The 15,520-nt window shown below is 44.7% G+C and overlaps 1 protein-coding gene across 2 annotated transcripts in view; it reads left to right on the top strand.

Moving 5' to 3' along the window:
* NHS (NHS actin remodeling regulator) overlaps nt 1-15,520 on the top strand; it is a 336,002-nt gene that overhangs the window by 283,218 nt on the left and 37,264 nt on the right. For both annotated transcript variants that reach the window (XM_058535507.1, XM_058535508.1), the window contains exons 2-3: nt 8,666-8,818; nt 14,822-14,955. In XM_058535507.1, coding sequence (XP_058391490.1) covers nt 8,666-8,818; nt 14,822-14,955 — 287 coding nt within the window. The remainder of the gene's footprint in view (nt 1-8,665; nt 8,819-14,821; nt 14,956-15,520) is intronic.

The raw sequence follows: 15,520 nt of genomic DNA on the forward strand, positions 1-15,520 counted from the left end.
TCTGATGAAGCAAGGGTTGAGCCAAGCTCTCATTCCTCCCACTCTGATTTAAGCTCAGGCATGCAAGCCTTGAAAACTGGCACAAATGTGTCATGACTTGGTGATAGGTTGGTCGTTTTCAGTCCAGGTTGCTAGAAAGCAAGCACTTTACCACTATCTAAGAGCATGATGCCCCCCTCTGGTAAAGCTAACCTTGGGGTTGATCTAGTTATTAGATTGAGCTATCGAGATAGTTTTTGTAGAGCAAAACAGTTGAATATCACTAATTTAATATAGTTCAATCTAATACCTACCATGTTGCCGTGGTCTCTCATTCTTTAAACTAGTGCTACTCAATATGTGTCTATTGACTGGCAGTGTCAGCATCCCCGACGAACTTGTTCTTTGCTCCCTGGGCTGAAGCGCTTCTGGAATACTAAAATAAAAATGGCTGGTTTCTTAGAGAACAGGTGAGAAGTGTGTGTGTGTTTTGAAAGAACAACCCAATAGATGTGATAGGTAGCAAATAAGGACTGAGAGAGATGAAGGGCGTGGCAGCCAGGCTGAATGTTGGCATGGGAGGGAGAGGTTGCCAAGGGAAGTGCATGGACCCAGGGTCAGGAGACCTGAGCTTTGTTTTTGCCTCTGCCAAAAATCAGCTCTATGATCGTGGGTCAGATCTTTGAACCTCGATTTCCTCATCATTACATGGGATGAGTGACCTAAACAGTAGTTTTCAGTGTGTCAACTGCTACTCAGAGCAAGAAACACATTTTTATAACACAGCCCAGCATACACACACATACACATGCACACATACACATGACAGAAACAATAGCTTCACAAAACAATACTTACTACGTGCAGTGCGTTTTGCTATTTTCTGTTCTACTCTCTTCTATTTCATTGTTTTAAAAACGCTAGTCTTGACCTGCTAAATGGATTTCACAATCCACTAATGAGTCATGCCCTACAGTTTGAAAAAACACAGAACTCCATAATTTCTGAGGTCCCTTCCAGTAGTAGAATCCAATGACTCTGCTAGATGCCTAAAGGAATTTTCTTGAAACAATAGCTGAGCTGTGACAGATGGCTACGTGCTTACATTCTGGAGGAAGTGCATGGTGTAGAACATGGCAGCAGAATTACCTGAAGATAAACAAGTAAATTACAAACCGCTTCTAAGGATAATGTACAGTGCTGCGACTCTGACAGTGACTCAGAGAATTGGGATCTCCAAGTCATTACACCAAATGGTGCCCAAGTCGACCAATATCAGAGACTGGGAACATCCGACTTGCCAGAGAGGTCACAGGCTCCCCGGTTGTGGGCAGCCTTCTTTTCAGTTTCCAGATTGTAAGACCCCTCCAAAGAGTGATGTCTAGTGGTTTCATCTTTGGTTCCAGTTCACTCACCAAGAAGACAGGAAAATAAAGAAAAAAGAAACTTAGAGAGCTCTAGACTTTCCTCTTTTGAACTTGGTCCCCAATCCTGGCCTCTTGGTCTTCTTTTGTTCCCAGTCCAGGAAAGGGAACTAATATTTAGTCAGCAGTGTCACAGCAAGGACTTTATCATTTCACTGGATCCTCAGAACCACTCTATGAAGGCTCTAGGATATCCACTTTACAGAGGAGGGTACAGAGGCCCAAAGAGTTGTTCTAAATAACTTGTTCTAGATCCCCTGCTGCCATGATGAGTCCCCATCTTGCCATCCCAGAACCCAGGGCCTTTCTCCCAACCCATCCTGCCATAGCTTGAATATAGAGTCTTTCTGGGTGGATGATGCAACCTCACTTAATTTTGGTGACTGGTAGAAAGCAGAGGCGTAAACGGAGCAGGACAGGACCCAGAGAGCAGAAAGTCCAAAACCTCACTTGTAAAGATGGGAATTTGACTCCTGATTCCAGGTTCAATGACTTGCACAAGGGCACAGAACTGTGAGTAGAACCCAGGCTTCTAGTGGTCTTTCCACAAGATGTCGGACATTAAAACAACAACAATAGCAACCATAATAATTAAACAGTCATGGTATGAAGCGTCATTTTGTTTTAGACGTTGAAGGAAATATCTCTATGGGGAAAAATTGTTCTAGACCATTTTAGTGTATAAGTAAGTACACAGACATGTTCTCCTGTTCTGTGGGTGTTGGAATGTTTCAGGGCACTGGAACTTCTTAGGAAACCTAGATTTTTCTGATGCTGAGGTGTGCACATTGGATGCCTTGTCCACAGTGGGGAACAAGTCTGAATTATTGTGGTTTTACAGAAAAGGAAGCCCAGCCGGGACAGACTGTGGGAAGCTGGCTCTGACGTTGGCTGCTCCACAGGTGGCAGGAGGTTTGGTGCTCCCTCGTCCACACTGCCAAGCAGAGTGAGCAAGGCACTGGTTGCCAAGGAAGGAAGGGCAGGCGAGAACAAATGGTTTCACTTGGTGAAATCCCCTCCAAGTCTCTCAAAAGATCTGAGAACTCGGGCAGCAGTAACAGAGACCCCGAGTAGATTTCCATCTTGCTTACCAAGCTGATGGCTGCTGAAAATTAGCTTGAGCATAGCAGGGACCTGGGGAGCAAACCACTGACATATCTGTGACACTGACTATTTCAGATGCTCATTAATATATTAATGTGCTAACACTCTCCTTGCTGCTTTCTGTCACAGGGCATCAGCAAGGATGGTTTGTGGAGAGATGTGTTCCCAGCAGAAAGCTGTGTGATGGGGATGGGTGTGATGGGTTGAAGGGCGGGAAGGAATGTTAGCAAGGTGTATGTGGGTAGTTAGTCCTGTAGGCACTCTAAGAACCTTTTCAAAAATCCCTTACCTCCCCTGAGAGGGTAGAAATTCCATTTCTGAGTCACTTTGCACATTTTTCTGCAATTTTCACCACATATAGCATTCAAACTTTGATTTCAGCTGTTACTTTCCCTCTTTTAAATTTTTAAGAGCCTGGGAGAAAGAAGAAGGAGTAGCATGCAGAGAGAGCCAGTGGCAGGGGTGCAGACTTGAAGTTGAGAGGCTTTCTAGGAAGAGAGGCCAAGAATAAGCATTTTGCCCTCCTTTTAGGGGTAATACAGCATCAAGGGAGTGAGAAGCTCATGAGACCAGGAAAGGCAATATTGAACAAGTACCAACCCTAGCAGGGCAGGGGGAGACTGAGGGCTGGAGAGGCTTGGGGCAAGATTATATTTGCCCCTGATTTTTACCCCTTCCCAACAGTTCCCAAACTCGAGCCTCCTCCTGCCCTTAGAAATGGGCCTGGTTTTTCCAAGAGAGTGGAGGCCACTAGTTTCTCTCGACTCTCAAGTCAGCTCATTTCAGATGAACCCAGTGACCATATCCATGCTTTCAATATATCACTATGAATCAAGGTCTAGACAATTCCATTATCTCCAGAGTTCAACAGGCGAATGAATTAAGTTCAGTCTATAAAGACTTTTCACTGCCCTGTGGACCTTTCCTACAATGGCATTTTCTTTCAGCAGTTGGGTTTTGTAGTATCTGTTTGTGGTGCTGTTTGTATTTCTGGAATATGACAAATCTGCTGGGCACTTTTTGAAAGATTCACTCAGTTCTAATACTATGGATGATACAGAGTGTAGCCGTTCTGAATCCTTTATTTTTATTTTGAGAAGCACTAGATACTTTTTATGTGGCAGTCAGTCGCTCCCCACACCCTCCCCCAATCAGCTTTAGTTGAGGCAAACTTATTTCAATATTGGTTTGTGAAAGAGCAGCAGCTTGTAAGCCAAATAGAGATTCTAATCCCAGATCTTCTACTTGCCAGGTGTGTGACTTTGGAAATTTACTTACTTTCTCTGAGCTTCTGCTTCCTTACCTGTAAAATGCGAGCAATACTTTAATCTTTGGGTTGTGTGGAGACACCATGAATATAACGCATCTGCCTTAGATCTTGGCTTATGGCTTGAGTTCTCTGCAAGAGCCTATAGTCTTAGACAGGAGAAATGATACATCCACATAACCTTTATCCTGCTGTAGGGGTAAAAATGAGGCACTGCCTTATTTCCCACTGTAACCTGTGCTACTGCCTGCCTCTTCCTTGGGGAGAAGTAACAAAGGGAGGAGAGGACAAGTACCAGGCAAGGCAAGTGACTGGCTCTAGGGAAGTAGATAAAATAGTGGGCGAGTGTATTAGTTTTCTATTGTTGCATAACAAATTACCACAAATGTAGCAGCTTAAAACAACACCTATTTATGATCTCGCAATTTCCGTGGGTCAGGAGTCTGGGCACAGGTTAACTGGGTCTTCTGCTCAGGGTCCGCCAGGGCTACAATCAAGGTTTGGGCTAGGGCTGAGTTCTCATCTGAGGCTCAGAGGCCTCTGCCAAGCTCATTGGTTGTTGGCAGAATTCAGTTCCTTGAGTTTGTAGGACTGAGGCCCTCAGCTCCTAGAAGCTGCCCACCATTACTTGCCACGTGGCCTTCTCCACGATGTGCCAGTTTGTTCTTCAGGGCCAAAGGAAGAGTGTTTCTGCTGCTTCTTGTCTTTTTTTAAGGGCTCACCTGAGTAGGCCTGATCCACCCAGGAAAATTATCTCCTGATTAACTCAAAGTCAGCTGAGTAGAGATCTTAAAAATCCCTTTTGCCATGTAATGCAACATAATTCACAGGTTCCACCTACACTCAAGGGGAGAGGACTATACAGGGTATGTACAGGAGAGGGCAGGAATCGTGGGGGCTATCTTAGAATTCTGCCTACCACAGAGGGGCTCCTGGATGTATCCAGATAAGCAGAGGAGAAACCTTCTCGCTTCTCTTTGTATCATTTTTATGAGAAGAAACATTCCTGGGAGTACTAAGCCTGCTATCTTGCACGGCTCAGCCATGGTGAAATTGTTAAACAGGGAAGAAAAGGGGGCAGGGTGAACCTGAAGATGTGGAACAGCCTTGCAATGGCAGTGGCATAGCAAGCTTATGGATGAGTGCATTCAACTTTTGCTGAACTGTTACTTAGGAAAAGGAATAGATTTTTTAAAGAAGGAAAATGGGATAGTTTTCCCTGGAAGAGCTGCATTAGTGCCTGTCTATCTGCCTCCGGTGGACACATAATACTAGTTAATGCTCTGTAACCAAAGGACAGACTGAAGTAAAGGCATTAACGAGTTTTCCTTCCTTTCCCTGTCTAAGCGATAAACACATTGTGGCAACTGGTGGGTGAAATGTTACCTGCTAATGCGTGGCAGAAATCCGTTATAGCTTCTCAGCAGATAAAGAAGTAGACTTCGGACAGGGGGAGGTGAGGATTCCTAGCCCTGAAGGCTGTCATTGTCAGAGGTGGTTCTCCCCAGGAACCATGACTTGCTGCCCATGCTGGAACTCATGCATTAGTCTGTGCATCTGAGAATCCAGTCCTGAGCAGCAGGCAGAGATCAGCAGCCCAGAAACTCAGCACTGGCTTGCCCAGTTGGCACAGTAAGAATGTGTTTAGAGCATCACAAAGCAGGGGCACCAAAAAATGCTTTTTTCAAATAACCTGATATTTAATATGTAATAATAAGGAAATAGAATTTTGCTGAGCTTCTTTACATTTATTTTATGATATGCTAATTTATTCTTCAATTTGGGATTACCTACTGCAGAAAGGTGGAGGTGGAGGAGTAGGGACTATAATCTTTTCAGAGTTTAGGGCCTTTAGAGTCTAGAGGTCTTAAAACATCCCTAGGGAATCTAAAACAGGAGGAGTCTGCCAGAGGCCACTTCTCCCAACCTATTGCTTCCAGGCAGCATCATACCTGAGCCATTTTGCAGAGAATGTATGCTCCATGAAGGCAGGGATTCTTGTGTGTTTTGTTCTGTGCAGTATCTCAGCACCTAGCACTGAGTGTGGGACATAATACCTATCTAGAAAACGTTCCATTGGTGAATGCATATTTCCATTTTCAGCAGTCTCTTCCCTTCCCCCGTGTTGTCCATCTCCCTTAAGATCCCATAAGATCCCAAGGCATCATCAGATAACATTCTGTGTTTCTCAAACTTGCCTGATGATTAAAAAATAGTCTTGGGGCGCTTTTCAAATATACAGATTACTAGGCCTCTCTGTTGAAAACACTGGTTCAGGAAGTCTAGGTTAGAGCTCAGGAATCTATGTTTTTGACAAGCATTTCTGATGAGTCTTTTCTTCAGATCAAGTCTGAACTTGACATAAACAGCAGGAGCTCAGCTCTTCCCCACACAGAGATGGAGGAGCCATGGTCACTTGACCTGGTTTCTGAAGGGCTATCAAAAGTTAACACCCTGAGCTTCTGGTCAGTGGCGTTGAGGGAATGCGGGGCTATAAGAGTCTTCTGGTCTATCCCCAAGTCACCTGGCCCAGCCCCGAGTCCTGGTTCCTGCCTTCCTGAAGAAATGGGCCTGGGAGAGGAGGTACTCAGAAGCCCCTCTACTTCCGGGACTGTGCTCTGAACTTCTTGCCTCTTCTTTCCACCAGGCAAGCTTTCTGTTCTGTCCATTCTCCCAGTTGTCACTAGCAGAAGAATTCACAGCCACCTCTGGTGGGTTTGATAATGACATCTGCGCTTTTGGGGGAGAGTCGACCTCTGCATCCAGGGAGAGGCTAACTTTTTAGTCAATCCTGGTCACTGAACCAGAGCATTCCTCCTACAGTTGCTAAATAAAGCCTCTGTCTTCAGCACTCCCCGCTACTTTACGCATGAGAGAAGGAAAGCTCTGATCCAGATATGGCTTGCCCTTTCTACCCCGAGGCCTCCCGTGCCTCGTCTGAAGCCTGAAGAGGCTCGTTTCTCCTAGGTCTTCTTGTCTCCAGGACTCAGTGACCCCTGACTGGTTCACCAAGCACTTATAGTTTCTAAGGAAAGAAAAGTTGCTGCCTTTATTCCTGGTCCCAAAGAACTTTCCCCTAAAAATGCTCTACCATACCCAGGAAGATAATCCTGGGATCTCTAACCCTTGGGCTTGAATTCTTCTTGGAGATTACACAGCAAGGAAGAATAAATCTAGGTCAAAAGGAGTAATCTGGTCTGTAGCTGAAGGTGAGAGAATATAATAGATTTTATGGTTATGATTGTCCAATATGATAGCCACTTATGGCTATTCAAATTCAAATTCAAATTAAATAAAATTAAAAATTAGAAAGTGCTTAATAGCCAATGTGGCTAGTGGCTACCACATTGCATGGCACAGCTACAGAGCATTTCATCACCACAGAAAGTTCTATTGGACAGCACTGTTTTAAAGGCATGGCATTGTCCCCTTGACCCTGTCCACATGATGTTTCTTCAGCATCTTTGGAAATGTGTCTTTGTTTCTATTGGTGGTTCTTGCAGTTATGATGCATTATTCTAGAAAAAAACACTACTGAAGACTGCAATGGAAATCAAAACCAAAACCAAAAATAACTGCCATAAATGCAGTACTTGGTGTGTGGGGGGGATTAATTATCAAACGGTTGCATTTTTCCCAGTTTTTCTTCTATTCTCCTTCTACAAAAGTACCCTCTCTTCTTCATTTGCCTCTCTGCTTTATCTGTAGTGTATCTTGTCCTATATAAGACTTCTCAGATAAAGTGAAATGGTAGACTAGACGTCAAAAAGAAAAGGATCAGAGAGGAACCAAAAGCCTGTTTGGGGCACAGGAATAAATAGTTGGGCAGAATGCCCCCAAATCACACACTGGGACTAAGAAGAAAAGAAGCTGAAGGAGGTGATGAGACTGGGAGGAGCAGAGTGGGCCTAGGACAGGGGTCTGGTCTGGATAGTGGGTCTGGAGGATAAAGCATCCTGGGCCAGTTCTCACCATTCTTGAGGCTGGCAGGCTGCCAAGGAATTCCTCTGTGCAGTAATTTCCTGATCAGAATCCTCCTGCTTAGGAACAGCTCCTTCCACGAGAATTGATCTTCGACTCCTGGGTGATTGGGTGATCTCCGTCCTAGGCTCAGTGTGTACATGAAGAAGATATAGTGGGTTAAATGCTATGTTTGGGGGAAGGAGGCCTCCTTCCTTGATCTCTTGGATGAGTTGCAAGGATCATGCCCTTCTCACCAGCACTGTCTGTGGTTTCCCTCCCTTAACACCCATTATCCCTGTAATGGTTTCTTTAATGCTTATGCTCTCCCCTGGGTGAGACTAGGGTAAACTGAGCAATGCTTTGAAACATGGCAGGCAACAGAGTTGGCAGGTGGAAGGCAGGATGAGGTTAAATAGTGAGGGTCGGGGGCCAGGGGTCACAGGAGAGAAAGCAGGCAGGGGAGGGCAAAGCTCAGGTGGGCATCAGGAGCAGGTGTGCAGAACCATAGTTCTGAGCCCTGTGGCCAGAAGACTAGAGCTGGGGCAACCTTTTCAACTCATCCCTGAGGCTTTTCTCTGCTTCCTTGGAAGGCAAGACCCCATCCCACCTTCAAGCATGGCTGGCCACAGGTTGATGAGCAACTGTGTCAGTGTGAAGTGAAGTTGTGGAGAGGAAGTTAGCTGATCACAGGAAGATGGTTGTGTCCTGGGGTCTCCCATCCCTTGACTTGTGGGCAAAGGTTATCCATATCCCTATATCCATATCATAAATTTCAAACCTTTCTCCAGCCTTGAGTGAGCTCCTAATGTGAATGCAGCAGTCTGGACTTCCAGACTCCACCCCATCCCCATCCCCACCCCAGAGTCTGCCAAATGCACAGTTTAAAGCTACTGATGTATAATGCCCCATTTCTCTGTTTGTCTTGCAGCTGTCTCCAACCTGGACATTGAGAGTAAGCTGAGCGTGTACTACCGTGCCCCCTGGCACCAGCAGAGAAACATCTTCCTCCCAGCCACGAGGCCACCCTGCGTGGAGGAGCTGCACCGCCACGCCCGGCAGAGCCTGCAAGCCCTGCGCAGAGGTGACAGCTCCTGGGATTGGGGGTCTTTTCCGAGAAAGAAGTCAGAGCTTGTCCTGTCCAGGGGTTGTTCTCTGTCCCATCAGTCCCAACACCACCCCTCGTTACAGCAAGTACTTTGAAACATTCCCTTTTCTACCCCAAAATGAAATTCATGGGTAATGTAACCTGCCTATACACATAATTTAAAATAGCATTATGGGGCCGGCCCCGTGGCTTAGCGGTTAAGTGCGTGCGCTCCGCTGCCAGCGGCCCGGGTTCGGATCCCGGGTGCGCACCGAGGCACCACTCCTCCAGCCATGCTGAGGCCGCGTCCCACATACAGCAACTAGAAGGATGTGCAGCTAAGACAGACAACTATGTACTGGGGCTTTGGGGGAAAAATAAATAAATAAAATCTTTAAAATAGCATTATGGTCTAAATATGATAATAAAGAGAATTTAAAAGGAAAATTATTTATACTACTAATAATATTTGCAATATGCAAATGCCTGGGCATGACTGCACTAGAAGACATGATGAACGCACTTATCAAAAGTAGGTTTGGATTAGTAAAGACAACCAGAGGCCATTCTGAACAAAATGTATAGGGAAACGAAGGAGTCGAGGGGCAGGAGGACACACCATGAAAACTGGTGCATTCAGCGTACATTAAATATGAGCAAAAAAATAAACCTTTGTATTATAATTAAAAGGGAATTAGGTTTGATTCAGAAATAGATTCTAGGCTTCTCCCTTACAAGCAGTTCTGGTGGGATGTTGGTGGGGCCTGGGGCACTGTTTCATTGTTCAGGACCATCTTGTGCATTGGAGGATGGCTGTCATCTAACAACCAGAACCTCCCCCAGGGGGTTCTTCTGCTCCTGTTGAGCACCAGCGATCTGGTCCACTCTATAGCAGAGCACATAGAGGCCTAATGAGGTCAGGAAACTTGCTCAGGGTCACACGCAGCAAGTTAGGTAGACTGCCAGGACCCCAGACCTGGGCCTCCAGACCCCCAGCCAGAGCTTTTTCCTCCTCACCACACACTGTGTCCTCAGGAAATACATAAATATTTCCATTTCTATTTCTCTCTCCATCCTGAGAAAGCCGGAATAGGCACATAGCAGTCAAGGTAGAAGATACAGCCTTTTCTGACACTGGTTACTTTTCAGTGCCTTAAAACCATTCTAATGAGGACAAGGAGATTAAAAACTGGCATCATCCTTTTAGAGTCCCCTAAGTTGGGTATCAGAAGTTGGCATGCCTGCTTTTTTGGCCTTTAGATTTGTGCTATGGAGACAGGTGGCATCTGTACATTCAATATCTTTGTTCCAAATTCCCTATGCTCCTTTACAGAATGGTATTTTGCAAAAGTATTAAAATTCAAGTAAAATATTTTAATGTCTCTATCAAGATGGAGAAATAAAATGACAAATGTTGTTTTCAGCTTATTTTCTTCCACATATGTATGACTTCTCCTTCCCCTATCCCTAGTCTTTTTCCCTTTTAATGAAAGAGCTAACCTACTAATATCCCTAACACAACTGTTTCTAAAAATTCCCCTTGGTTATTAGTTGCAGATACTGTTGACACTTATAATGAAGAGTGATGATCACTATCCTCTAGACATACCTCTGGCATTCTTACTATTCACTTCAATTTTATAGTTGGCTAAAAAGTTCTTCTTTACCAAATTTTTAGTGCAAGCCACCTTCCGGAAATCTTTCTTTACACTCTTGCCACTCCTTTGTAGCCTGGATTAGGCACCCTTCCCATAATATCCTGTGCATCTTCCCCTCGTGCCACTTATAAGCTTATATCATAACTCACCACTTATGGGCCTGTCTTTCACCATTAATCCATGAACAACTCAAGGGCAAGGATGATATCTTATTAATTTTTTTATTCAAAGCACTTAGCATGAACCTGACATAGAGTAGGTCCTCAATGAATGTTTGTGCAACTGAATCAAATTCTGCAGAAAATTGGTTGAGCACTGAGGGCACAGAATGACAACAAAGGAATCTTATCATTCTCACTAAATACTTTCTCTGATCCCATCATTAGAGAGCTTGAGTAATGTTAGCCCTTTAGACATTATTTTTACTCAAAAGTCATCCCTGTTTAGATTTTTCTAGACTCAACCAGATAACATTAAGCTGTTCATAAGCTATCACATTTCATTACGTTGTCAGGTTTGGACTTAATGGCAGAACTGAGGAACAGCAAGTGCCAATATCAATTTTCTCAGAACTTCCTCCTGGGGCTGAGAGAGCACTATGGGGCCTCCTGGGGTTTGGAAGGAAGATCATGGAGCTGCTTCTTGCCCTCCACAGGCTGGCTTGCTTTGTGGTTGTCTCAATAGCAAATCTTGGGTGTAGTAGTTTTAATAGCACTGCAGAGAGCCATAAACAGGAATTATGGGCATCATAGAATTAAAAACATGCAGTGTAGAATTAAAATTAGAAAGTGAGTTTTTTTTTTAAACCTTGTCCAAGAAACACAGTAGCTTAGCAGTGCATTCATCAGAATACCACTTCTGCCATCTGGTGGCCATGACTAATACTGACCTATCAGACAACCACCTTGCTCAGCAAATGCCGCAGTGAGCTTCCCTGTAGGTTCTCTATTTGGACAGCTGGAATATCCCGGCTTCCACCAGGAGGGAGTGGATAATGAAGCACAGACAAGGGAGGCTCGGTGGCAGCAACGCTGTGCTCGTTTTGGAGATGAGGCTATAAGGAGGGAGCTAGGGGACTGAGATCAGAACCTAGTAATTGGCTGCCTTCAAGATCTGCTCAATAGCAAACCCCTCAACGAAGTCTGCTGAGGGCCAGGCATTGTACTAACCCTAGGATTCAGAGAGCAATAAAGTGTGGTCCCTGCCCACAAGGAATTCCTGGTCTAGTGAGGGAGACGGACAAGTAACCAGGTAATTTCAGCACAGTGATACAGGGGCTCAGAGGAAAGGCACTAATTATGCCATGGAGCTTCAGGGAAGGCTTCCCAGAGGAAGTAGCACCTTAATGGATTTCAAGTTGTCTCGAATCCAATTCCTCTTTTTCCCACTTTTTCTTAGCAATTCTTTAATGCTCAGAGCCAATAATAGCTTTAAGTTATGGCATCATTTATGTTTGTAAGACAAGGAGAGAAAGATTACTAAGTGGCTATAAAGAGATATTTATATTTTATATTTCCTTTCCTATCAAGCTTCAGGGCTGGGGTCTAAGTTCCATTGGTCTAAGGGAATAGGGACTAAAAGTCTACTGCAGTTTCAGGCTCTAGTAGACGAATGTTCTCCTCACTTCACCACCAGAAAAAGTATTATTTGGGAGCCATTAATCTAGCCTGCCTGCTGCTGGCCTAGGGCAAATGAAAGAGATATATTTAAGGAAGTGTGGGAGGAGAGCAATTGAATGGGAAATTGAGTTGATATCTCTCTCCAGACTCCTCCCCTCCTTCCACCTTCTCCTAACCAGTGACTCCTGTATTCTACTCTTCATTATGAATTTAGGAATGTAAAAGCTTTTCCTTGTACTCCCCATTTGGGAAAGCCCACTGTTTGCTTGCAAAGAAAAATGAGGGTGGCCCTGGAGGCAGGCACTTTAACAAGGAAGACATTTATCTCAAAAAATCTTCCTGATAAACATTGGCTTCAGAGGCAGTTTAGCAAAGACTACCTACACAGTGATGAGGACTTTTTCTGGTTGTGAATGGGAGTCAACATTTGTCTAAATCCCGAGCAAAGGAAGATGAGGAATACTGCAGTGTTTTCCTGACACAGACAGAAGTTGGCAGTTGAGACAGGGAGGCCCACACGGACAGGCCAATCAGACATGGAAAGAGATCAGAAAGCTCTAGAGTGCTCAGGTACAACTTTAGACTACAGCATACTGGATACAGCAAAGTGGAAAGGGGCTGGCATAGGGAGGCCAGTGGAAACAGGCAACAGGACCTAGAGAAGGCATAACAGCGAGGGCACCAACAACACACCCCATGAGAAAGACAGGGGTATGGAGTGCATTCTAATGTTAAAAGACTTTAATGAAAGCATTAATTCATTCTTCCTTTTAGTCACTCAACAAACATTTATTGAGACCCCCACTATGTCACAGGCATGGCAGGCTACAGGGATTGAAAGCTGACTAAAATGTAGTCTCTGGGGGCCGGCCCGGTGGCGCAAGCGGTTAAGTGCACACGTTCCGCTGTGGCGGCCCGGGGTTCACCGGTTCGGATCCCGGGTGTGCACCGACGCACCGCTTGTTAAGCCATGCTGTGGCAGAGTCCCATATAAAGTGGAGGAAGATGGGCATGGATGTTAGCCCAGGGCCAGTCTTCCTCAGCAAAAAAAAGAGGAGGATTGGCATTGGATGTTAGCTCAGGGCTGGTCCTCCTCACAAAAAAAAAAAAAAAAAAAATGTAGTCTCTGTCCTCCTTCTAGTGAAAGAGGCAGATATATAGAGAGATCCTGATTTTTATCAATATAGTGATAGAAATGAAATGGGCACTGGGCACTATAGGGCCTTTGGAGAAAGGGCATCTGATGTTACCTGAGCGGGTGAGTGCAGTTAGTTCTGTTTTCTAACACAGGTAAAAAAGGAAGTTGTGTCTTACGAGCTGCCAAATATCCATTTTCTATATTATCATTGTTTAAAGAATTAGAATGTGAGAAAATATAATTAATTATAATCAAATACTATCAAACCTAAGCAGTCTTGCTCTAACGAGTGAGAAGGTGTGTTAGGACCTTATAGAGCCTATAGGTCAACTAGTGGTCAAGAGCAGGGCCCTGGGGCCAAGTATGTACCACTGCCAGCTCGGCAGTGACTTAGCCTCCATACACCTGTTTAGGCATCTGCAAAAGAGGGACGGTATCAGTGCCTACTTTGTGCAGTTGTCGAGATGATACACATAAAGAGCTTTAACAAAGCATCTTTGGCATGTGGCAATTGCTCAATAAATATTGGGCATCATAATTATTATTGTACATGTGCTGAGTAATGGCAATTTTAAATAACAGAAGGGCAGATTAAGAAATCTGCTGCACAAATTTGTACCTTGGTCATGAGGGGATCACGAGATTTCAGGCCCTGGCTATGAGTGTGGGCTGGATTTTGGTAGGTGGGGTGGCCTTTGGTGTGGCCAGTATGTTGGGCAGTGTGTGCTTTGGGGCTCACTGAGACACCCAGAAAGCTAAATTGTGCTCTTGGTGTCTCAGTGATTCTTGTTATGAAGTTGGGTCCACTTCATCCCACATACAGATATTTCTTGGATTTTCCCAGAGGTAGCTTTAGTCCTAAATCAGACAACTGTTGTCATTGGGATTCCTTTACTTTCTCTAGGAGCCCATGATTTCAAAGCCCTTTTGAGCGTTGTGGGTGACAGGGCTTAGATGGCTGCAATGGTGTGCTGGTCACAGGCTCTCTAACAAAAAATGTAATAAAATACGATATATAAATAAAAGCCTTGATGTGTAGCACTCACCAATTTCTGTGATGTAAATACTCCCACTATGGCCTTTTTCAAGCTACCAACAGTTTAAAAACTGGCTTGGAAAATTCCTGAACACACAGCCATCAGCTCTCCTGAGCCAATGTGAGCTGGATGGCTGTGAGCATTTGTCCCTGGCATTCTTCAGGAGGCTCTGGTGTGTCTGTGCCTACTGTCCACTCCAGCACTGATGTCAGCAAATCTTCCACCATTGTTCTCGATTTTTTTTTTTTTTTGCTCATGTTGTTTGGAAATGAGGCACGTTGAGAAATATACTGCTTTTTCCAAACTCTGAGTGAGCCATCTTATACAAAGATTATGAGATGGACTCACTGAAATGTAGGTGTCCAACTTCATATTAATATGAAGTGAAAGTTTAGTTCAGAACCAATCAGAAATTCTTATTTAGTATATGAATGAGCTAGATTAGCAAAAACTCATTTTTTCCCAGACTTTTGCTCATCCTCCCAAGGGGGCAAGAGAAATTGAAAATGCCAAGCATGCTTCTGTATTATTGCTTTTTCTGCCCCCAGAACACCGGAGCCGGAGTGATCGCAGGGAGCAGAGAGCCGCTGTCCCCCTTTCCGTAGCAGTTCCTCCACTGCCGGCCTACCCGCCAGCTCACAGCCAGAGGAGGCGCGAAGTTAAGGACCGGCACTTCTTAACGGTAAGCTTGGTGGCCAGCCGGCAGCCCTGTCCTGGCCCATCAGGAAGCATGAGTGGGTCTTGGGAGTCAGTTTCCCTGGTCCTAGTGAAGGAGGCTGGGCCGCCTGAGAGAGAAAACCATGGGGGTTTGAGAAAAACTGAATTTTTTCCCCTTTTATTCCTGAAAGGAAGGCCTATTTTTTGGAATAGAGTGGGGATACAGGTATATTCTTTCAGTTAACCGGTTGCACAATACAGTAAAGCAATCACAGTTAAGGACTCTAAATCAGAAAAAAAAAAATTGCTTCCAATCTTAGTTCTTCTGCATACAAGCTGAAAGATTTAGCTTTAGCAGGTTACTTACCTTCTTTGCCCTCAGTTCCCTCATCAGCAATATGGGAATATTCATGGTACCTAACTCATAGGGTTTGAGGATGAGATGAGATAGGGCATGGAAAGAGCTTAGCACAGTGCCTGCCACAGAGTAAGACCTCAACTACTATTATTACTAGTCAGGCAATAGCACGGCTGACTGGGTGGGGTGAGCTGAGAAAGAAGGTAAATGATGTGAAATTACCATTTGAAGA

Source organism: Diceros bicornis, chromosome X (genome assembly GCF_020826845.1).
Source record: "Diceros bicornis minor isolate mBicDic1 chromosome X, mDicBic1.mat.cur, whole genome shotgun sequence".
Classification (NCBI taxonomy): Eukaryota; Metazoa; Chordata; class Mammalia; order Perissodactyla; family Rhinocerotidae; genus Diceros; species Diceros bicornis.